The following is a 24,196-nucleotide window of genomic DNA, read 5'->3' as shown; positions in this document are numbered from 1 at the left end:
TCATATCTAATTTTCACTGGTTCACTTTGTCCCTTGCTGGTGGCTTTACAATGTTTATTGATTAGTCTCCAGGATGTCTTACCTATGGTGGTTGAGTGCTCTATTGCATCATCGTTTATCTGTTTCCTCTAGTGTAAAAGGTCTGTCTTAAAAGTTCTGTGGCCACATGTGCAATGGGGTGGCCCGCAGGTTTAAAAGGACTGAGTAATTGCTGAAGTGTTAGTCATCTTTGTTCACTCTGAAGATGGTTGAACGATATACAGCTAAAATATTAGAAGAGGGAGTGAAATTTATGCCGCTGCACGCCTGAAATTTTATGGAACACTCATTACATGATGAAAATATGAAGATGCACAAATCAGACAAATGTTTGTCTCTGCCTTCTCCTTTCTTTCCGTGACAATACAAACACTACAGTATACTGCTCTACCTTTGGCTTATGCTCACCTTCAGATGACAGTTACATGTCAGGAACATTATCCACAGGCTGAAGGAAGACAATGGAGAACAAATTTTGTTGAAACTTTACCAAAAAAGGAAGACATCATTCTTGCCTTCAAAGCCCATTACTCAGTAATGGAATTTACTATTTTTAGAGTGTCTTTTGAAAGTTGAGGAAATGGAAATGAATGAATTTAGCCAATAGTGTTTGGATTAGTAAATTGTTTTCATTCATGGCAAGATATCTTAATGTCCTAGATGAAATTCCAAACTTCCATTCAGTACATGATGTGGTGTCACCGCCAGACACCACACTTGCTAGGTGGTAGCTTTAAATCGGCCGCGTGTCGCCACTGTGTGATCACAGACCGAGCGCCACCACAAGGCAGGTCTCGAGAGACTGACTAGCACTTGCCCCAGTTGTACGGACGACGTAGCTAGCGACTACACTGATGAAGCCTCGCTCCTTTGCCGAGCAGATAGTTACAGACCTATCTCTTGCCTGCGTGAACTAAACGCGTGCCTTTCGGCTACTTCCGTGGCGTGGCTGTCTTGCTACGCCACAACACATGATAACCAGGTGAACTGGTTCAATGCTTAGGGCATTGTACTTGGAATTAGTCAAAATTGAAGTGCTATTCCGCAGTTGGTAATCCTGATTTATGTTTTCCACAGTTTTTCTTAATGTCTTATGGTGAATTATGGAGTGGATTCTTAGAAAACAATATAGTACATTATCGTACTTATATGCAGAAAACATAGCCATAATATTGTTTTTAACATATTTTAATGCAGTTGAAGTAAATTATGCATTACAGTTTCACATATGACTTTTAAAGACATTCACGAAAGATTGTAACTGGGACCTCTTGCTTTAATGTAAGGATTAGTCAGTTTTACAATTACAGTAACTTGCTCAGTGAAAAATATGCCTTAAGCTACTGGAACATGTTTTTTTCTTCATATATACAATGATTTCTACTTCATAATTTATTTGATATTTACGTTGTAATTTGTTTTTTAACTATTATTATTTTGCTATTAGAAAAACATTTTTAAACACGACATTGCTTTAAAAAAATGCTACCCACCTCAAGCAAGGTGGCATACAGAAATTGAGAGACAACAGTATGTAGAAATAAAAATGTTTATTTTATATTGTGGAAATCTGGAATGTGAAGGCAGACTGGAGATAGGCAAACGTCTCTATAGAGTAATGCAAATGTTTGAAAAGCCATGCGACAATCTTAGAAACAGGGATCAAATACTTGCAATTGTAATCAAATTAATTGTTGAGATTATTTTATTGTAAAGGAACAGAGAAGCGATTTTTGTCTGTGTTGTGTCCATTGAAATTTAAGTAGTGTTTTGAGGATAAGAAAGAGATTACTCAAAAGCGCTGGATATTTAGATGTCTATGATGATGATAAAGTTTTTCAAAATAGTGGCTGGTGAAATTACAGGAATGACTCAGTGTAAAAGACTACAATCAACAGTGAAAATCAGTGAAAATGAAAATAATAGACTATTAAGGATAAATGGACACACCAAAAAATATGTTTCATGAAGGGACATGATGTAAAATAGAACAACCTGTGAAAATTGCACGTTATTTCTTTAGAACATTGAGAAAGTTGGAATGGAGAGAATACAGTCAGTTCCACAAGAAACAGTATGCATAATGTTAAATGTAACATCTGCAGCAACATCTCTGGTAGTACCTGTAATCAATGAACTTTTACACATTGTATAGATAAACAGGGTGGGACTTGAATGTTTTGTTTCGTCAGTTACAGTTTTGGCTATTTGCACTAATTAGCGGCGAATTTAAACGCGTAAAAATGAACAACATTTATCAAAAATGTCTTCTGAGCTCCATTAGAGAACTCCTTGGTTCAAACAAGGCAAACTAGGTGCTTCAAGAGGATAATGGTCCAAAACATCGCAGCCGTCTCTGTACAGTGCAGAAGTAAGACAATTGGGTGTCCTTGATGTGTTCGCCTGCAATTCCTCCAGATGCAAATCCTATCAAAAGTGTTTGGTCATATATTAAGGTGAAGCTTAAAGGAAAGCCAATATATACTTTGAAGCAGCTGTCATATAAAATCAGGTTGATTTGGATACTGTTACTGTGAGAATATGCAGAAAATCTCATGGAAGGCATGCCAAAAAGGTGCCAAGCTATAATTGATAACAGCTGAAATTGGATATCAGGTAATTCTGCAATTAGTAATAACACGTCTTTTCATGTAAATATATGCTCATAATAGTGTCTTTTATTTCATACAGATAATGGTATACACTTTCTTGTGGACCTGTCTGTATACAGGGTGCTCCATTGATAGTGACCGGGCCAAATATCTCTCGAAATAAGCATCAAACGAAAAAACTACAAGGAATGAAACACGTCTAGCTTGAAGGGGTAGCCGGCCAGCGTGGCCGAGCGGTTCTAGGCGCTACAGTCTGGAACCGCGCGACCGCTACAGTCGCAGGTTCGAATCCTGCCTCGGGCATGGATGTGTGTGACGTCCAGGTTAGTTAGGTTTAAGTAGTTCTAAGTTCTAGGGGACTGATGACCTCAGATGTTAAGTCCCATAGTGCTCAGAGCCATTTGAACCATTTTGAAGGGGTAAACCAGATGGCGTTATGGTTGGCACGCTAGATGGCGCTGCCATAGGTAAAATGGATATCAACTGCGTTTTTTAAAAGAGGAACCCCCATTTTTTATTACATATTCGTGTACTACGTAAAGAAATATGAAAGTTTTAATTGGACCACTTTTTTCGCTTTGTGACAGATGGCGCTGTAATAGTCACAAACGTATAAGTACATGGTATTACGTAACATTCCGCCAGTGCGGACGGTATTTGCTTCGTGATACATCACCCGTGTTAAAATGGACCGTTTACCACTATTGTAATCAAAATGCCCAACAGGCGTGTACTATGTATGCTGCTCGGTATCCTGGACGACATCATCCAAGTGTCTGGACCGCTCGCCAGATAGTTACGTTATTAAAGGAAACATGAAGTGTTCAGCCACATGAGAAACGTCATCCACGACCTGCAACAAATGATGATGCCCAAGTAGGTGTTTTAGCTGCTGTCAAGGCTAATCCGCACATCAGTAGCAGACAAATTGCGCGAGAATCGCGAATCTGAGAAACGTCGGCGTTGAGAATGCTACATCAACATCGATTGCACCCGTACTATATTTCTGTGCATCAGGAATTGAATGGCGACGACTTTGAACAGTTCTGCCACTGGGCACAAGAGAATTTACGGAACGATGACAGATTTTTTGCACGCGTTCTATTTAGTGACGAAGCGTCATTCACCAACAGCGGTAACGTAAACCGGCATAATATGCACTATTGGGCAACGGAAAATCCACGATGGCTAAGACAAGTGGAACATCAGCGACCTTGGCGGGTGAATGTATGGTGCGACATTATGGGAGGAAGGATAATTGGTCCCCATTTTATCGATGGCAATCTAAATGGTGCAATGTATGCTGATTTCCTTCGTAATGTGCTACCGATGTTGCTACAAGATGTTTCACTGCATGACAGAATGGCAATGTTCTTCCAACATGATGGATGTCCGGCACATAGCTCGCGTTTGGTCGAAGCGGTACTGTATAGCATATTTCATAACAGGTGGATTGGTCGTCGAAGCGCCATACCATGGCCTGCACGTTCACCAGATCTCACGTCCCCGGATTTCTTTCTGTGGGGAAAGTTGAAGGATATTTGCTATCGTGATCCACCGACTACGCCTGACAACATGCGTCAGCGCATTGTCAATGCATGTGCGAACATTACGGAAGGCGAACTACTCTCTGTTGAGAGGAATGTCGTTACACGTATTGTCAAATGCATTGAGGTTGACGGACATCGTTTTGAGCGTTAATGTGATAATTTCAGGTAATCACGCTGTAACAGCATGTGTTCTCAGAAATGATAAGTTCACAAAGTACATGTATCACATTGGAACAACCGAAATAAAATGTTCAAACGTACCTACGTTCTGTATTTTAATTTAAAAACCCTACCTGTTACCAACAGTTCGTCTAAAATTGTGAGCCATATGTTTGTGACTATTACAGCGCCGTCTGTCACAAAGAGAAAAAAGTGGTCTAACTAAAACATTCATATTTCTTTACGTACTGCACGAATATGTAATAAAAAATGGGGGTTCCAATTAAAAAAAACACAGTTGATATCCGTTTTTACCTCTGGCCGCGCCATCTAGCGGGCCAACCATAGCGCCATCTGATTTCCCCCTTAAAGCTAGACAAGTTTCGTTCTTTCTACCGTAGTTTTTTCGTTTGACGCTTATTTCGTGAGATATTTGGCCCGGTCACGATCAGTGGACCACCCTGTACATTAAATGTTCAATTGTGCATATTGGAGTAAACAAAAATGCAAGGCACATTATGAGTCAAGTACAGAGAATCACACACAGTTTTAGAACTACGTTATTTCATAGGTCTTACTATTGAATTTTAAGCCAAGTGGGGAATAAGCCATTACACGGAACTACTCTGTTTTTAAGAACATTAAAAATGATTAACTGGTGTGTTAAGGGCAGTTACTGGCAGCAGACTCTCAGTGTGCTGTACTGTAACATATGATACACTAGTGGTCATTAAAATTACTACACCAAGAAGAAGTGCAGATGATAAACGGGTATTCTTTGGACAGTTATATTATACTAGAATTGAGATGTGATTACATTTTCACACAATTTGGGTGCATAGATCCTGAGAAATCAGTACCCAGAACAACCACCTCTGGCCGTAATAATGGCCTCGAAACGCCTGGGCATTCAGTCAAACCGACCTTTATCAAAGTCGGAAACGTCATGGTACGCATTTCTCCTCCTTACACGAGGCATCACAACAACGTTTCACCAGACAACGCCGGTCAACTGCTGTTTGTGTATGAGAAATCGGTTGGAAACTTTCCTCATGTCAGCTCCTTGTAAGTGTCGCCACCGGCGCCAACCTTGTGTGAATGCTCTGAAAAGCTAATCATTTGCATATCACAGCATCTTCTCCCTGTCGGTGAAATTTCGCGTGGTGTAGCAATTTTAATGGCCAGTAGTGTATAAATGCATCATTATTGATTAGTTTTGCTACTGGTAGCTCGAGGCAGTAAATTGTTGAACTGACAATGAGGAAATTACGTATCACTTTTTAAAGAAGTCATGTTCAGCATCTGTATGCTTATACCAAGCTATTTAACCTGGCAAGAGGAAAAAATTAATTCATTCAAAATTTACTCATGGTTGTCAAAGACCCATTGGCACAATGGAGTTGCACCAGTAAATGAGACAGATGAATCTGAGAGTACATTTTCAATGTCACTGACATATGAATGATGGACAATCTCAAGATTTGCCACACTAATGATAACCCAGAAGAATCACGTGGTGGAGTACACTGCAATCTGCAGTAAAGTGATAGTTGCCATGTACACAATGTGCAGATACAAAATTTTAATGAGTGGTTTCTCAGGTTTCAATTAAAGGCCTGTTCCTCAGATACACAGCAGGACAGCAGGATAGTGAATTCTTATGTATGGATTTAATGAGCATAGGGCAGAGACTGACACACTCCTGTGTCAACACATTTCATGTGATAGAAACTGCACTGTGGTGCTATAGACTGAAGATGATCTTTGAAGGGGAGGTAGTAAGCAGCAAACAATAAGACTACTGGATGCACCCATTTCCACATCTCCATCTACGCGGAAACTCTGCAAATTACATTCAAGTGGCTGGCAGAGGGTTCATCGAACCACCTTCACTATAATCCTCTATTATTCCACTCTTGAACACCCATAATTTTCTCTTCTAGCTCTGATTCCCCATATTTTATTCTGATGATTGCTTCTTACTATGTAGGATGGCGTCAACAAAATATTTTCAGAGGAGAAAATTGGTGATGGAAATTTCGTGAGAAGATCCCGCTACACTGAGAACACCTTTGTTGTATTGATGTCCACCCCAAAACCTGTATCATGTCTATGACACTCTCTCCTCAATTTCTTGATAATACAAAATGTACTGCCCTGCTTTGAAATTTCTCGACGTGCTTTGTTAATCCTATCTGGCAAGGATTGCAGACTGTGCAGCACTACTCCAAAAGAGTATGGTCAAGCGTAGTGCAGGCAGTCTCTTTAACAGATCTGTTGCATCTTTTAAGTGTTCTGCCGATAAAATACAGTCATTAGTTAGCCTTCCTCACAACAATGTCTTTGTGTTCTTTCCAATTTAAATTGTTTGTAATTGTAATTTCTAGGTATTTACTTGTATTTATTGCTTTTTGATTTGATTGATTTATCGTGTAACCTAAGTTCAACGGATTTCTTTTAGAATGAGATTTTCACTCTGCAGCAGAGTGTGCGCTAATATGAAACTTACTGGCAGATTAAAACTGTGTGCCGCACCGAGACTCAAATTCGGGACCTTTGCCTTTCACGGGCAAGTGCTCTACCAACTGAGCTACCCAAACACGACTCACGACCCGTCCTCACAGCTTTACTTCTGCCTGCACTTTGTCTCCTACCTTCCAAACTTTACAGAAGCTCTCCTGCGAACCTTGCAGAACTAGCACTCCTGAAAGAAAGGATATTGCGGACACATGGCTCAGCCACAGCCTAGGGGATGTTTCAAGAATGAGATTTTCACTCTGCAGCAGAGTGTGCGCTGATATGAAACTTCCTGGCAGATTAAAACTGTGTACCGGACCCAGACTCGAACTCGGGAGCTTTGCCTTTCACGGGCAAGTGCTCTACCAACTGAGCTACCCAAGAACTACCCAAGCACTTTCTTTTAGCACTCACGTGGATGACGTCACACTTTTCATTACTTAGGTTCAATTGCCAATTTTGGCTCCATAAAGATATCGTATATAAATCGTACTGCAATTTGTTTTGATCTTCCGATGACTGAACTAGATGACAAACAACAGCATCATCTGCAAACAACCTAAGATGTCTGCTCAGATTGTCTCCTAAGTCATTTACATAGATAAGGAGTAGCAGAGGGCTAGAACACTACCTTGGGTTTGCCAGAAATCACTTCTGTTTTACTCAGTGACTTTCCTTCAATTACTACAAACTGTGTCCTCTGGGACAGGAAATCACGTATTCACTCACATAACTGAGATGATGTTCCATAAGTACACAATTTGATTAAAAGCTGCTTGTGAGATCTAGAAATATGGAATCAATTTGAAACCTCTTATTGATAGCGCTCAACACTTCCTGTGAGTAGAGAGCTAGTTGTGCTTCACAAGGATGATGTTTTCTGAATCTGTGTTGACTGTGTGTCAATTAACAGTTCTCTTCAAGGTACTGGTAATTCATAATGTTCAGGTACAATATATGTTCCAAAATCCTGCAGCATATCGATGTTAATGATAGGGGCCTGTAATTTAGTGGATTACTTCTATAGCCTTTCTTGAATATTTATGTGACCTGTGCAACTTTCCAGTCTTTGGTAATGAGTCACAACACCAAATACACCTCAGTTGTATAGCTTGACTCGCTTGACATCTGTGAAGACTCTTCTTCATGGTGGGATTTAGTGAACATCATGTGTAAATGAATGAATGAATGGATGAATCACAACACCAAATGACCCTAACACAAAAACACAGCAATTACATGTAGATATATGCCAAAAAAGTTGGCTAAAGCTTGGGTGCTGACATTCGCCACTTCTGAATTACAATAGAAATACTACAGTGCAATTAGTCAAGTGTTCTGGTGACCTGTTTTGCAAGTTCAACCATTCTACAATGTAATATCAATAGTTAATTAATGAAAAGGAAACCATTCAGTTCCAGCTGAGGTTAACAAATCCAAGAACTAAGGAATTTTATAATGTGCTGAAATAATAAAGCATGTATTTTCCAAAGAATAGCATAACATACTGAACAGGTTACTAGATTTAATCATCAGTTATGATTCACATTTTCAAGTTTTTGTTTATTTCAGATGTCATTCCTGAGATTTTTATTAGAATAAAATTATTCATTTTCTGTTTGCTTGTTTAATTTTATATGTGTGAAGTGGTGGTTAGTTTCTAATTTAATATGCAAGAGGTTTGTTTTTGTATATTGTGACATTATAATGTTTTCAAAGTTTAACAGAAATACATAAAATGTACCAGTCCAAATCACGTTAATTTCAATTTTCGAAGATGCTAAAAATTCTTTTTGTCCTACATAATATACCACTCTCTCAATTAAATCTGTCGAGGGTGTGTTATATTTAACATTAATATATGTCAAGGGGACCCAAAGCTGTGTGCAAATGTGGGCTGTGCCCCCTGTCCGCCTAGCTTTCAGAGAAAGGAAAGATACAGGGTGTAAACGGTATAAGGCGCCAAAATTATACCGATGGCACATCTCGCAATGCTTGACAAAAATGTCTAGTAACATGTTTGCGTATTCCCTACGGTTGTCCCAGAAAAAAACAGTTCGTCTCAGGATAATGGTTTTGGAAAAGTAGATACTTGGCCGTTCTCGTACGTAAGCAATCGGTTCCTGTTATTGCCCGCTGCGCGTGTTGACATCGCGAGCGTAAATCGTAAACACATAGGCAACTGCGGCCTGAGTGGCTGCGTCATTTTAATACACCGAGCGACGACAGTAGGCGAGTAACCTGTGCAGGTGTTATTGCAACTCTGTTAACTGTTAAGATGGAAAGGAGACTTACTATAGGTGAACTATGCATTTAATTTATGGCGAGGCAAAAGGTGTTGCGAGGGCAGCTGTACGAATTTATCGAGAACGCTTCCCACAACGACGACTTCCTGCACGAAAGACATTTGCTGCTGTCCACCAAAGGTTTGTGTCATTGTTATTCTCTACTTGTATGCGATTATTATGCATTTACATCTTAATACAGTACAGTTGTTATCTGCACCTTTGTAAATTTTCGTCCGTATGCGAAACGTATCTTCTGATATGCTTTCCGTTTTTGTTACATCATGACAGAATACAACTGACGAGTACGTATTTAATTTCCTTAGATTGAGAGATACTGGCTCTTTACTGCCCCGCGCAGAAGGCAGAGGCCCACAACGCGCCGATCGTACATTGCAAGCTGAGGGAAGAATTCTGGACCGCATCCAGGAGGATCCTTCTCAGAGTACTAGAAGCATCGCCCGCCACGTGGGTATATCGTACACTTTGTAAGAGGAGCGTCTGCGGCCTCACCACATTCAACGCGTACAAACATTGGAAGAACAAGGTTTCCCTCCACGACGTGAATTCTCAGAGTGGTTTTTGTTACACAGTGCGCAGTATGATTTTGTCAACAAAATACTCGTCACAGGTGAAGCGTGTTTCACTCGCGACGGAATAACTAATTTCCATAACATGCACACGTGGAGTGTACACAATCCTCGCCACGTAGTGGCAACACATTTTCAGCGACGATTTTCCGTAAATGTGAGGGCGGGTATGCTCGATAATTACATTATTGGGCCCTATGTTTTACCTGCACGTTTGACTGGTAACTATTACCGAACGTTTCTAGAGGAAACATTGTTACCACCGATGTTAGAAGACATTCCGTTAGGCATACGTCATAACATGTGGATCCTCCACGATGGTGCTCCACCCCACATTGGTCACAGAGTACGCAGATTTTTGGATAGTCGATTTACAGGACGATGGATCGGGCGTTCGGGTCCACGTCGATGGCCAGCACGCAGCCCTGATTTAAATCCACTGGATTTTTACTTTTGGGACCATATGAAAGAACTTGTTTACGCCGAGCCAGTAAATAATGTGGACGAATTGACGCAGAAGATTTTAGATGCTCCTAATACCATAAAGGCCAATGTGCATGTGTGTGAACGAGTGCAATGAAACTGGGTTCGCCGTAATGAAGCATGTGTAGAAGCGAATGGTGGTCATTTCGAACATTTATTGTGGTATTGGTGTAAGAGGAAACGAAGTACAGGGTAATGGGTTTTCTTTTCGTTACGATGTTGTTGTACAGAAGGAAAATAATGTGAATTTAGTATTCGTTATGGCATTGCCGTAAAAAGGTGAAACAGTTGATTGTAAATAATGCACAACTATCTACTTGGTGATTGATTGAATTTGTACTAATGGAAATACATTGTGTTTGATATTAGCTTGTCATTACTACTACGACCTTCGTTATCAACTTGTTGAGAAACAGACTGGTTGTATTCAATTCACGTAAAGCGAATTACACATTCTTCACAACCCAAAAACCGTTTACATTCCTTTTTTCGGTACCACCTGATTATCACACCACGTCGTTGTACACGTCCAATGATTTCAATCCTCTGGTCGGCTCGTTGCCTTTCTCTGGCCGCCCCGTCATTGTAGGCAATAAGCTCGGTACTCCGTGTACTGTCGGTTGACTACGTAAACAGAAATGCGTATACTATCTATCCTACGAACATTAGCTTTTAATAATACAAAAATAAAGTACATGATGCAAGAAAATGTCATTAGACTTTTTGTCAAGCACACAGAGATGTACCATCCATATAATTTTGGCGCCTTATACCGTTTACACCCTGTATAGTGCAGTCAGGCGTTTTTCCCTAAAGGAAGTGATTTAAAAGTCAATATTATGCCAGTTTTGAACAGGGTATGAAGTGAAATTTTTTATTACTATTTACAAGCCATCATTTGCCTTCCAAATTATTAAAAATACTCCATATTGTTTGGGTACCTTTGATATACACTCCTGGAAATGGAAAAAAGAACACATTGACACCGGTGTGTCAGACCCACCATACTTGCTCCGGACACTGCGAGAGGGCTGTACAAGCAATGATCACACGCACGGCACAGCGGACACACCAGGAACCGCGGTGTTGGCCGTCGAATGGCGCTAGCTGCGCAGCATTTGTGCACCGCCGCCGTCAGTGTCAGCCAGTTTGCCGTGGCATACGGAGCTCCATCGCAGTCTTTAACACTGGTAGCATGCCGCGACAGCGTGGACGTGAACCGTATGTGCAGTTGACGGACTTTGAGCGAGGGCGTATAGTGGGCATGCGGGAGGCCGGGTGGACGTACCGCCGAATTGCTCAACACGTGGGGCGTGAGGTCTCCACAGTACATCGATGTTGTCGCCAGTGGTCGGCGGAAGGTGCACGTGCCCGTCGACCTGGGACCGGACCGCAGCGACGCACGGATGCACGCCAAGACCGTAGGATCCTACGCAGTGCCGTAGGGGACCGCACCGCCACTTCCCAGCAAATTAGGGACACTGTTGCTCCTGGGGTATCGGCGAGGACCATTCGCAACCGTTTCCATGAAGCTGGGCAACGGTCCCGCACACCATTAGGCCGTCTTCCGCTCACGCCCCAACATCGTGCAGCCCGCCTCCAGTGGTGTCGCGACAGGCGTGAATGGAGGGACGAATGGAGACGTGTCGTCTTCAGCGATGAGAGTCGCTTCTGCCTTGGTGCCAATGATGGTCGTATGCGTGTTTGGCGCCGTGCAGGTGAGCGCCACAATCAGGACTGCATACGCCCAAGGCACACAGGGCCAACACCCGGCATCATGGTGTGGGGAGCGATCTCCTACACTGGCCGTACACCACTGGTGATCGTCGAGGGGACACTGAATAGTGCACGGTACATCCAAACCGTCATCGAACCCATCGTTCTACCATTCCTAGACCGGCAAGGGAACTTGCTGTTCCAACAGGACAATGCACGTCCGCATGTATCCCGTGCCACCCAACGTGCTCTAGAAGGTGTAAGTCAACTACCCTGGCCAGCAAGATCTCCGGATCTGTCCCCCATTGAGCATGTTTGGGACTGGATGAAGCGTCGTCTCATGCGGTCTGCACGTCCAGCACGAACGCTGGTCCAACTGAGGCGCCAGGTGGAAATGGCATGGCAAGCCGTTCCACAGGACTACATCCAGCATCTCTACGATCGTCTCCATGGGAGAATAGCAGGCTGCATTGCTGCGAAAGGTGGATATACAGTGTACTAGTGCCGACATTGTGCATGCTCTGTTGCCTGTGTCTATGTGCCTGTGGTTCTGTCAGTGTGATCATGTGATGTATCTGACCCCAGGAATGTGTCAATAAAGTTTCCCCTTCCTGGGACAATGAATTCACGGTGTTCTTATTTCAATTTCCAGGAGTGTATATTGTTCTTTTGGTTCACATTAAATCAAACGATGGGTACTCCATGTTGGAATATTGACAACATAAGGAAAAGGTAGTTTGCTTCTGACTGTAAAAGTGGCACATTTGGGTATAGACAATAACAACAAAAGACTATTACACATTTAGCTTTCAGCCAAAGCCTCCTTCAAGAAAGAAAACAGATACACATTCATTCACACAAGCAAGCACTTGTCACACACACATGACCACCTTCTCTTGCAGCTCACACCGGAATGCAACTATCAGGTAGAACGAAATCAGCAATATGAAGTGGGCAGAGAAGTGGAATGCAGAGAGAGATATGAGTGCTGTCTTGTGGAATGTGCAGGGTCTAGACCACGAACAGACAGTGAGGGGGAGGGGGGAGGGAAAATGGAGAGCAAAAAAGAAGACGAGAAGGGAAGGGGAAAAATGGGAATGTGAATTGCTTGAGAGCAGCACACAGAGAGGGTAAATGGTTCAAATGGCTCTGAGCACTATGGGACTCAACATCTTAGGTCATAAGCCCCCTAGAACTTAGAACTACTTAAACCTAACTAACCTAAGGACATCACACACACCCATGCCCGAGGCAGGATTCGAACCTGCGACCGTAGCAGTCTCGCGGTTCCGGACTGCAGCGCCAGAACTGCACGGCCACCGTGGCCGGCAGAGAGAGGGTAAGGGGATGAGAATAGGGAGGAGGTCATAGTCAGAGGGTGTGGAAGCTTTTGAAACTGTTGGATGGAGGATGCAGGGGTATTAGGTTACAGTAAGTTGAGACCGGGATAATCTCAAGAACAGAGAATCTGTTGTAAAGATAAATCCCATATGTGTAGTTCAGAAAAGATGGTAGTGGAGGGGAGTATCCAAATGGTATTCACAGGTGTCCCGGCATCTGGTGGGATAGGTTAAGCCTGTGACGGGGCTGGAATAGGAAGTGTTGGATGGATGGATTGGACAGGTCTTGCACCTCAGTCTTTCACAGGGATATAATCCCTGTGGCAAGGGATTGGGATTGGAAGTGGCATGGGGATGGAATAGGCTGTTGTGGGTGTTGGGTGGATGTCAGAACAAAACTTCAGGAGGGGTGGGATGGATTTTGGGCAGGATGTCTGTAGTTTCAGGGCATGATGATAGATAATCAAAGCCCTGACAAAGGATATGGTTGAGTTGTTCTAGTCTGGCGTGGTACTGGGTGACAAAGGGGGCACTCCTTTGTAGCTGGTTCTTGGGGGTGGTGGGTATGTGGGGAAATGGCATGGTTGATTTGTTTGCAAACTAGGTCTGGGGTATAGTGTCTGTCTGTGAAGGCCTTAGTGAGAGCTTCAGCATGCTGCACCAGGGAGTTTCTGCCACTACAGATACTCTGTCCCCAGATGGCCATGTTTTATGGTAGGGTGTGGAAGGGATGACAGCTGTCAAAATGCTGGTACTGTTTGTTGGTTTAATATGGACAGAGGTGTAGATGGAGCCATCAGAGAGGAGGAGGTGAACTTTGGGTTGAGGTTCTAACATTATGAAGGAATGATGATCAGGTCTCTTGGCCCTGGTCCAGATCACCAAGAAATCATCAATGAACCTGAATCAGGCTAAGGATTTGGCATTTTGGGAGGCTAGGAAGGTCTCCTCCAGATGCTTGAAAAACAGGTTGGCATATGAGGGTGCCATTCAGGTGCATATGGTTGTGCTGAATATTTGTTTGTATACCTTAACAGGGCAGTAGGTTTGGAGTTTGAAAGATGCTGGGAAAGATAGTGTTCAACAGAAGTAAGACTATGGGCATGAGGGATGTTGGTGCAGGGAAGTGGCATCAACAGTGTTGAGTAGGGAACCAGAAGGTAAAGGGGTTGGGAGGGTGGAGAGTAGGTGAAGGAAGTGGTTGGCGTCTTTGACATCAGGCTAGATTACAGGCAACTCATTGGAGGCGTTGGTCAATGAGGGCCAAAGTTCTTTCAGTTGGAGCCCAGTAACCAGCAACAATGGGGTCCCAGGATTGTTGGGTTTGTGGATTTTGTGAAGCATGTAGAAGTTGTGTCTGTCAGTGGGTGTCATGATAGTGTGGAGGGAAATGGATTCAAGGGGTTTAAGCAGGGATTGGAGATTATGTTGGGCATCTGGGATGGGAACACTCTGGCAGAATTTATAGGTGAAGCAGTCAGATAACTGGCAGAGGCTTCCACCAGGCAGTCACTGTGATCATGACGATGGTGGTGGAAAATTTGCCTGCAGGTGGAATGATTAGGTCAGGTGTTTTCTTGAGGTTGTGTATGGCTGGCCCTTCTTCTTCAGATAGGTTGCTGTTCTGAGGAAGGGACTTGGGCAAGGAAGATGAGGCCAAGTTGAAGGTAAGGCATTCCTGGAAGGTGACCAGGGTATGGTTGGTGGGGGGGATGAAGATTGGTCGTGGTATGAACTCAAAAGGCAGGGTTCAAAGCTGGGATCAGGCTGGATTTGGCTGGCAGGACTGGTGGCAAAGAAGTGTTTCCATTGCAGGGATCAGGAAAAGGAGAATAGGTTTCTTACAAATCCACTATGGTTAATTTGGGGTTAGGGCTAAAAGAGAGGTCTTTGAATAGAACTGAAGCTTCTGTGGGGATGAGGGTTTTGCTGGAAAGGTTAGCAATAGTGTTCTGGGGATGTTTCAGATCTGAATTTGGTGGAGTTTTGGTACGGGGTTTGGTGGGATGTGACAAGTTGAAAAGGTCATCTAGGCAGGAGCTGGGTGCTATGAGGGGTTGACAAGGAGGAAAACTGTGGGTAGGATAGGCTTTGGATAGTGGTGGTGTGAAGTGGCAGTAGGATGTCAGCAGATTGGATAACTTATGGAGGTAGTGTCTGGAAAGCTCCTCCAGTTGCTGGAGAACAAGGGATACAGTTTCAGAGATGTGATGTATTTAGCAGGATTGCGCATTACCAGAAACTTGTGGAGTGAACAGAGATGGTTCTGGAATGGCTGTGCCATAAATATGTGTTTTTGCAGTATCAGGTTTGTGAGGGCCAGGGACTGGTGGGATCTGAAAAGATGAAGGTCCTTGTGAAAGTAAGGGTGGGGCACAGAGAAAGGAATTTCTATGGTTAGGCTATTGGGAAAAAGGGAGGGGGGGTTGCTTGCGTGCTTCCATGGTTTAGGCATAATTGAAACAGGATGTGGCAATGCGTTTTAGCCAGGGAAAGGGGTACTTTTTTGAACTGGTGCAGAAAGATGGAACAGGGGTCCACTTTGAATGATGCGGAAATGGGCAAATGACAGTGTTTGACAGTTGTGAGGGGAGCTGGATAACAGAAAAGAGACATAAAAGAACATAAATACACATTAAAAAAAGACCAACAGATACGTAAAAATACGCAAAAATGAGCGAAACTACATAAAAATACGCACAAATACGTTAAAAAATGTACAGAAACGTGGGAGAAAAGGAATGGATGTGGTACAGGATTATGCATGTGTTGGAATAAGAGAAGAAAGTGGGAAAGGGGATTAGTTATGTCAAGGGTCACAAGTTTTTGAGGCATGGGTAGGTGTGAAAAATAAAATTCAGACCTATGTAAGGATGAGAGAGGAAGAGGGATCAATAGCAATAATTATAATTTTAAGAATCTGGGGTCTCAGATGCTTCATCAACAATACATGTGGTCATGTAACCATGTGTTGTGTGTGCATTAGATCATTGTCACAGGGTGGCTCATAAATATTTGTGGTTTTCAAGGTGGGGAATAAACACAAGAAAGAAGAGAAAGAATGGATACTGAGAAGGTTAACACTATAGAGAATAGCAACAAATGAAGTGATCACAGGCCATCCTGTGGTACAACATGTAGCTGAACATAAAATGCATGGGTTCAATGGCAACTTCACAACCTGGGCCATCTGTATTCTCTGCTCCACCACCAGCTTTTGTGAACTGCACATATGTGAGCTATCCTTACAACACATTCTCCACTCCCGAAATTATCCTGGCCTTCAGCCTTTGGTAACTCACTATCTCTACACCCTCCACCCAACAGCTTCCCCCTCTGTCCTATCATCTCCCCCCTATTCTCGTCCTCTCACCCTCATTGTTAACCAATCACAGCCAATGCACCTGCCCATCTTCCCCATTTCCTGCTCCTCTCCTTTTTTGCCATCTGTTTCCTCTCCCCTCCCTTTCCCCTCTCTGCCTGCAACGCCATTATACTGTACCTGTTGGCAATCTAGTCTCTGCACAGTCTGCCAGACAGCACTCTTATCTCCCCCCACCCATACTCTGCCATCCATTCCCCTTCCCTGCCCCCTCCAGACTGCTGTTTCCATTCTACATGACAGTAGCATTCTGGTCAGTGCTGCCAGAGATGGCAGTCACATGTGTGTGAGATGTGCTTGTTTGTGTGAATGAATGTGTATGCATTTCCTTTCCTGAAAGAGGCTTTTGCCAAAAGCTAAATGTGTTTCTATTTCTTCATTAGATATGTCTGCATCTCAATGTGTTATCTTTACAGTGAGTAGTACACTATCTTTTCCTTATTTTCTTTCATACAAACATGCAGTTGTACACACTATACACATTTACCAACAATTTAATTGAAACACTTAAACAATACTTCTATTTTGACTCAATGATTAACCTTTTAGAAGAATAAAAGAATAGACTGTTACATGTAAATTAGTATTACACAAATGAGAGCTGGCATAAGCAATTTTAACTTAGTTCATAATATTTCTTTTAAAGTTTAATTAATTTTGTCTTTATTTTAAAAATTTTCAGAATTTTTGTGAGAAACAGTGGTCTGTGGAAATGTTCTATGCCTTTAGATTCATAAGATTAAATTACTGACTGTAGGTGAGTAAGTAGTCTGGAGTGGGCAGTTGTACAAAAGGGTCTGACACAAGAATCAAAACTGTGAGGTAATGAGAAATGCATGGACCACAGCAGTGAGATTTATTTAAATGAAGGAACTGTCAAAACTATCAAGGCAACACTAAGGGATTAATACACTAAAGGGCCACAGAAACTGGTACACCTGCGTAATATCGTGTAGGGCCCCCACGAGCATGTAGAAGTGCTGCAACATGACGTATCAGGGACTTCACTAATGTCTGAAGTATTGCTGGAGGGAACTGACACCATGAATCCTGCAGGGCTGTCCATTAATCCATATGAGAGCGAGGGGCTGGAGATCTCTTCTGAACAGCATGTTGTAAGGCATCCCTGATATTCTCTACAATGTTAATGTCTGGGGAGTTTGGCGGCCAGAAGAAGCGTTTAAATTCAGAAGAGTGTTCCTGGAGCCACTCTGTAGCAATTCTGGACATGTGAGGTGCCACATTGTCCTGCTGGAATTGCTCAAGTCTGTTGGAATGCACAATGGACATGAATGGATGCAGGTGATCAGACAGGATGCTTAAATATGTGTCACCTATCAGAGTCATATCTAGATATGTTATGTGTCGCATATCACTCCAACTGCAAGTGACCCACACCATTAAAGAGCCTCCACCAGCTTGAACAGTCCCCTGCTGACATGCAGGATCCATGGATTCATGAGGTTGTCTCCATACTCACACATGTCCATCCACTTGATATAATTTGAAATGAAAGTCATACAACCAGGTAACATGTTTCTAGTCATCAACAGTCCAATTTCGGTGTTGGTGGGCCTAGGTAAGGCATAAAGCTTTGTGTAATGTCGTCATTAAGGGTACACGAGTGGGCCTTCATCTCCTAAAGCCGATATCGATGATGTTTCATTGAATGGTTCACAAGCTGACATTTGTTGATGGCCCAGCATTGAAATCTGCAGCAATTTGTGGATGGTTGCAATTCTGTCATGTTGAATGATTCTCTTCAGTTGTTATTTCTCCCGTTCTTGCAGGGTCTTTTTCCAGCCATAGCGATATCAGAGATTTGATGTTATACCAGATGAAATGGCTGTACAGGAAAATCCTCACTTCATCGTTACCCCAGAGACGCTGTGTCCTGCACCAAATATAACACCATATTCAGACTCACTTAAATCTTGATAACCTGCCATTGCAGTAGCAGTAGCCAATTTAACAACTGTGCCAGACACTTGTTGTCGTATATAAGAATTGCCGACTGCATCGCCATATTCTGCCTGTTTATACATCACTGTATTTGAATACACATGCCTATGCCAGTTTCTTTGGCACTTCAGTGGAGACTGATGTTGTGAAATTGAATTAAGAAGTAGAAATTGATCTGAACTGTGAAACGTTATGGATGTTGGGAATGCATGAATCCCAATATTTGAATTTGTGTTAATGAGAGAATAACTGTTTAAGTTGAATACAGAAGTAAAGTGATTTATGGGAACTATAGCAATAGGAACATTAAATTGAAACTAAACTCTGTCCAAACAGGCCTTGGAATGCCCGATAGTACTGACCAACTGTCTTGTAATCCTCAGCCTTCCGGCATCACTGGATGTGATATGGAGGGACATATGGTCAGCACATCACTCTCTTGGCTGTTGTCAGTTTTCATGACCGGAGCCACTACTTCTCAATCAAGTAGCTCTTCAATTTTCCTGAAAAGGGCTGAGTGCACCCCGCATGCTAACAGCACTTGGCAGGCTGACAGTCACCCAGCCAAGTCCTAGGGAAGCCCAACAGTACTTAACTTTGGTGATCTGACAGGAACCAGTGTTACCACTGCAGGAAAGCCATTGGCAATATGAACATTATGTACGCCAATTATGATGAAGGCCTATGTCAGATCAGTGAGTGCAAATTTTTAGCAACTGTGCTGTGTGAATAGGCTACTTACAATAAAACAGGAAAAGTGTTGTTTTACTTTAGTTTCAAGAATTACATCACTAACTGAAATAGAAATTATCAGAACACTGATATTTGGACAGATATTTATTACTAGGCCATGGATGAGTTTATTACTGAGCATGGATAATCCAAATTTATTTACTCTGCTGGCTATTACAATTGCAAGAGCATGAAGGTGACATGCATTATGATTTCAGCACATCAAAAAAGTGGCTATAGTAATACCACCTATGTTCTGTTTGTAAGGGAAGATTAAGGAGTGAGTGTCTCTCTCCAAAATCATATTTGAAAGTGTTTTGCTTGTAAGATGATTGTGTTATGTCTCACGTAGGAAGAAGAAGCTTCTATCAACACACATCAAAATTCAGCAACAGTAGGAGTGTGGCCTATTGAGACTGCAGCTTGTCATTCCTTGACATCACTGCTTACGCTGGCCAGAATCCTACGATTTTCGTGCAAATGTAGAATCAGTGGTTCCAGAAGGATCATATCCAGTATTACGCAGGGTTTCAATGGCCCTGCATTACTAATGTTTGATAGGAGAGACATACTGTTTGCTCAACAATGCAGTATCACACTGCCATGTCACACATCATGAGTCAAGAAACAAGACGGTTTGCAGCAAGATGAGTATCCACTGGGCACCATGGATTGTATCACAGTGCCTGTTACAGCAGCTACCCTTGATGTGGCAGCAGAAAGAGGTGCACCTGAGCTTGTGCACCCAATTACTGCACTGGACACACAGGAGTGACACCACAACATCTATTTGGAAGAGTGGCGTCTTTGCTGTATCCAGTGTTGTCTCTCTGCTGCCATGTTGGGAGAAGCCACAACAGTGGTTACCATGCTGACAGTCCACAGAGCTCCAGAGGTCACTGCGCTGTCAATGAGGATACTTGTCTTGCTGTAAACAAGTCCATTTCCTGACTCAACTTATGAGACATGGCTGTACATTCATGCACAGCTGAGTGAACAATCTGTCCACATTCTCAGGTACCAGTCACATGGAGCCATTGAGAACCTGCATTGCATTCAGTATGGCTCCCCTGAACTCATCTATTCCATTTTTGCATGACAGTCACAGAATCTGATAAATGTGAGTACCAATATTGTGAAATGAACCACATTCTTGATGGGCTTTCCTACTGTTGCTGAGCTCCGGCATGTGCTAGTAATCATTTTTCCTATTTACACAATGCATAACACAATCTTCTTACAAGCAACCAACAATAAAATGTGATTTCTGAATGAGAAATCCATTGAGTAATATTTTCTCATATACAGAATGTAAATTGGCTTATGTAGTGCAGTTGCAGTGAAATGTTAATCATTTACCTAGCCAAGCATATGCTACACATCATGCCAATTTGACATTTGTTATTTCCTGCCTTAATTGTATTACAATTTTAATGACCAGCAGTACATTGCAATACTGAATGACATGTTGGACTGTTACATGCAATACAACACTGTCAGAAATCTAAGTAGTCTTAACCATCTACTTATGGTGCTGCTACCTAGTATTTTCATTGTGAATACACAAGATATCATAAAATACCAAATATGGAATACTGATTTAACAAAGTAATCACCTGATACAATCCCAACGAGCACCATCCAAAAACAATCCATATGTATAGACACCATCATCTGGAGCCTCATTCACAGAATAAACTGAAAGAACTTCAAAGTCAAAGTCCAACATGCAAATGTGAATGCCATGTTTTCTGGCATAATTTAACTTAATTGCACTAAGAAAGGCTTGAGTGAAGAAGAATCCTGGTAACCAAAAAGATGATGGTATTCCTTTTTCACACCAGTCCTGTAACACCAGTGAAACAAAGTTTTCGGATTATACATTATACTGTAAAAGTACAGTAAATTTTTGTGGATAAAGTGTAAAAATCTCTTTTTAAGTACAACTTCCACAAGCTTCCAAATACATATAGCATTGTACAGTATTAAGAAACTCAGGATGGAAAAAAATACCTATATGAAGCTAGGTGACCGGTGACCAAATAGGGGGAATTTTGAGCAGCAGATAGGGATGAATGATTACCCACAGTCTACCATAGACAACTGTCATCTTTTCTTTTAGCTTTCAGTTTGGATACTCTACCTGTAATATCTTCTAGCTATATATCACAACATTCACCTGTTATGCCCCCTACCTATTTGCAAAGGTGCCAGCAGCTGTACAGTGTGTATCTCCACTTTTATTTTCTCTCCTTACCCTGTCCTACACCACCTGCTACTCCTTCACTTTCCTACCTTATCTGTGTTCAGCTGGTCCAACTGTCATCACTATTAGCAGCAACTGGGATGTAGCATTGGGAGAGAGAGTGGCTGTGTACATATGAGCTTTAAATGATGACAGCAACAAGAAAGTGCTTCCAAGGTCCATTCATAGATCCTTCTTTCCATCTGACCTATCATGTTGTTGTTGTTGTCTTCAGTCCTGAGACTGGTTTGATGCAGCTCTCCATGCTACTCTATCCTGTGAAAGCTGCTTCATCTCCCAGTACTTACTGCAACCTATATCCTTCTGAATCTGCTTAGTGTATTCATCTCTTGGACTTCCTCTACGATTTTTACCCTCCACACTGCCCTCCAATGCTAAATTTGTGATCCCTTCATGCCTCAGAACATGTCCTACCAACCGGTCCCTTCTTCTTGTCAAGTTGTGCCACAAACTCCTCTTCTTCCCAATTCTATTCAACACCTCCTCATTAGTTATGTGATCTACCCATCTAATCTTCAGCATTCTTCTGTAGCACCACATTTCGAAAGCTTCTATTCTCTTCTTGTCTAAACTATTTATCATCCATGTTTCAGTTCCATACATGGCTACACTCCATACAAATACTTTCAGAAACGACTTCCTGACACTTAAATCTATACTCGATGTTAACAAATTTCTCTTCTTCAGAAACTATTTCTTTGCCATTGCCAGTCTACATTTTATATCCTCTCTACTTCGGCCATCATCAGTTATTTTCCTCCCCAAATAGCAAAACTCCTTTACTACTTTAAGTGTCTCATTTCATAATCTAATTCCCTCAACATCACCTGACTTAATTCGACTACATTCCATTATCCTTGTTTTGCTTTTGTTGATGTTCATCTTATATCCTCCTTTCAAGACACTGTCCATTTCGTTCAACTGCTCTTCCAAGTCCTTTGCTGTCTCTGACAGAATTACAATGTCATCGGCAAACCTGAACGTTTTTATTTCTTTTCCATGGACTTTAATACCTACACCGAATTTTTCTTTTGTTTCCTTTACTGCTTGCTTAATATACAGATTAAATAACATTGGGGACAGGCTACAACCCTGTCTCACTCCCTCCCCAACCACTGCTTCCCTTTCATGCCCCTCGACTCTTATAACTGCCATCTGGTTTCTGTACAAATTGTAAATAGCCTTTCGCTCCCTGTATTTTACCCCTGCCACCTTCAGAATTTGAAAGAGAGTATTACAGTCAACATTGTCAAAAGCTTTCTCTACAAATGCTAGAAATGTAGCTTTGCCTTTCCTTAATCTATTTTCTAAGATAAGTCATAGGGTCAGTATTGCCTCACGTGTTCCAACATTTCTGTGGAATCCAAACTGATCTTCACCGAGGTCGGCTTCTACCAGTTTTCCCATTCATCTGTAAAGAATTTGTGTTAGTATTTTGCAGCCGTGACTTATTAAACTGATAGTTCGGTAATTTTCACATCTGTCAACACCTGCTTTCTTTGGGAGTGGAATTATTAGATTCTTCTTGAAGTCTGAGGGTATTTTGACTGTCTCATACATCTTGCTCACCAGATGGTAGATTTTTGTCAGGACTGGCTCTCCCAAGGCCGTCAGTAGTTCCAATGGAATGTTGTCTACTCCCGGGGCCTTGTTTCTACTGAGGTCTTTCCATGCTCTGTCAAACTCTTCACGCAGTATCGTATCTCCCATTTAATCTTCATCTACATCCTCTTCCATTTCCATAATATTGTCCTCAAGTACATTGCCCTTGTATAGACCCTCTATATACTCCTTCCATCTTTCTGCTTTCCCTTCTTTGCTTAGGACTGGGTTTCCATCTGAGCTCTTGATATTCATACAAGTGGCTCTCTTTTCTCCAAAGGTTTCTTTAATTTTCCTGTAGGCAGTATCTATCTTACCCATAGTAAGATAAGCCTCTACATCCTTACATTTGTCCTCTAGCCATCTCTGCTTAACCATTTTACACTTCCTGTCGATCTCATTTTTGAGACGTTTGTATTCCTTTTTGCCTGCTTCATTTACTGTGTTTTTATATTTTCTCCTTTCATCAATTAAATTCGATATTTCTTCTGTTACCCAAGGATTTCTACTAGCCCTCATCTTTTTACCTACTCGATCTTCTGCTGCCTTCACTACTTCATCCCTCAGAGCTACCCATTCATCTTCTACTGTATTTCTTTTCCCCATTCCTGTCAATTGTTTCCTTATGCTCTCCCTGAAACTCTGTACAACCTCTGGGTTAGTCAGTTTGTCCAGGTCCATCTCCTTAAATTCCCACCTTTTTGCAGTTTCTTCAGTTTTAATCTACAGTTCATAACCAATAGATTGTGGTCAGAGTCCACATCTGCCCCTGGAAATTTCTTACAATTTAAAACCTGGTTCCTAAATCTCTGTCTTACCATTATATAATCTATCTGATACCTTCTAGTATCTCCAGGATTCTTCCATGTATACAACCTTCTTTTATGATTCTTGAACCAAGTGTTAGCTATGATTAAGTTATGTGCTGTGCAAAATTCTACCAGACGGCTTCCTCTTTCAT

General features: G+C 42.1%; 1 protein-coding gene across 1 annotated transcript in view; it reads right to left on the bottom strand.

The window, feature by feature from the left end:
• Positions 1-24,196, bottom strand: part of LOC126470685 (dynein axonemal heavy chain 7-like) — a 762,325-nt gene that overhangs the window by 5,252 nt on the left and 732,877 nt on the right. The window contains exons 34-35 of the mRNA XM_050098686.1: positions 20,984-21,213; positions 16,517-16,530 (exon numbers count right to left, since the gene is read on the bottom strand). Coding sequence (XP_049954643.1) covers positions 16,517-16,530; positions 20,984-21,213 — 244 coding nt within the window. The remainder of the gene's footprint in view (positions 1-16,516; positions 16,531-20,983; positions 21,214-24,196) is intronic.

The sequence above is a fragment of the Schistocerca serialis genome, chromosome 3 (genome assembly GCF_023864345.2).
Source record: "Schistocerca serialis cubense isolate TAMUIC-IGC-003099 chromosome 3, iqSchSeri2.2, whole genome shotgun sequence".
Taxonomy (NCBI): domain Eukaryota; kingdom Metazoa; phylum Arthropoda; class Insecta; order Orthoptera; family Acrididae; genus Schistocerca; species Schistocerca serialis.
Note: the sequence above shows the minus strand (reverse complement) of the source record. Positions and strands in the feature narration are given on the sequence as shown.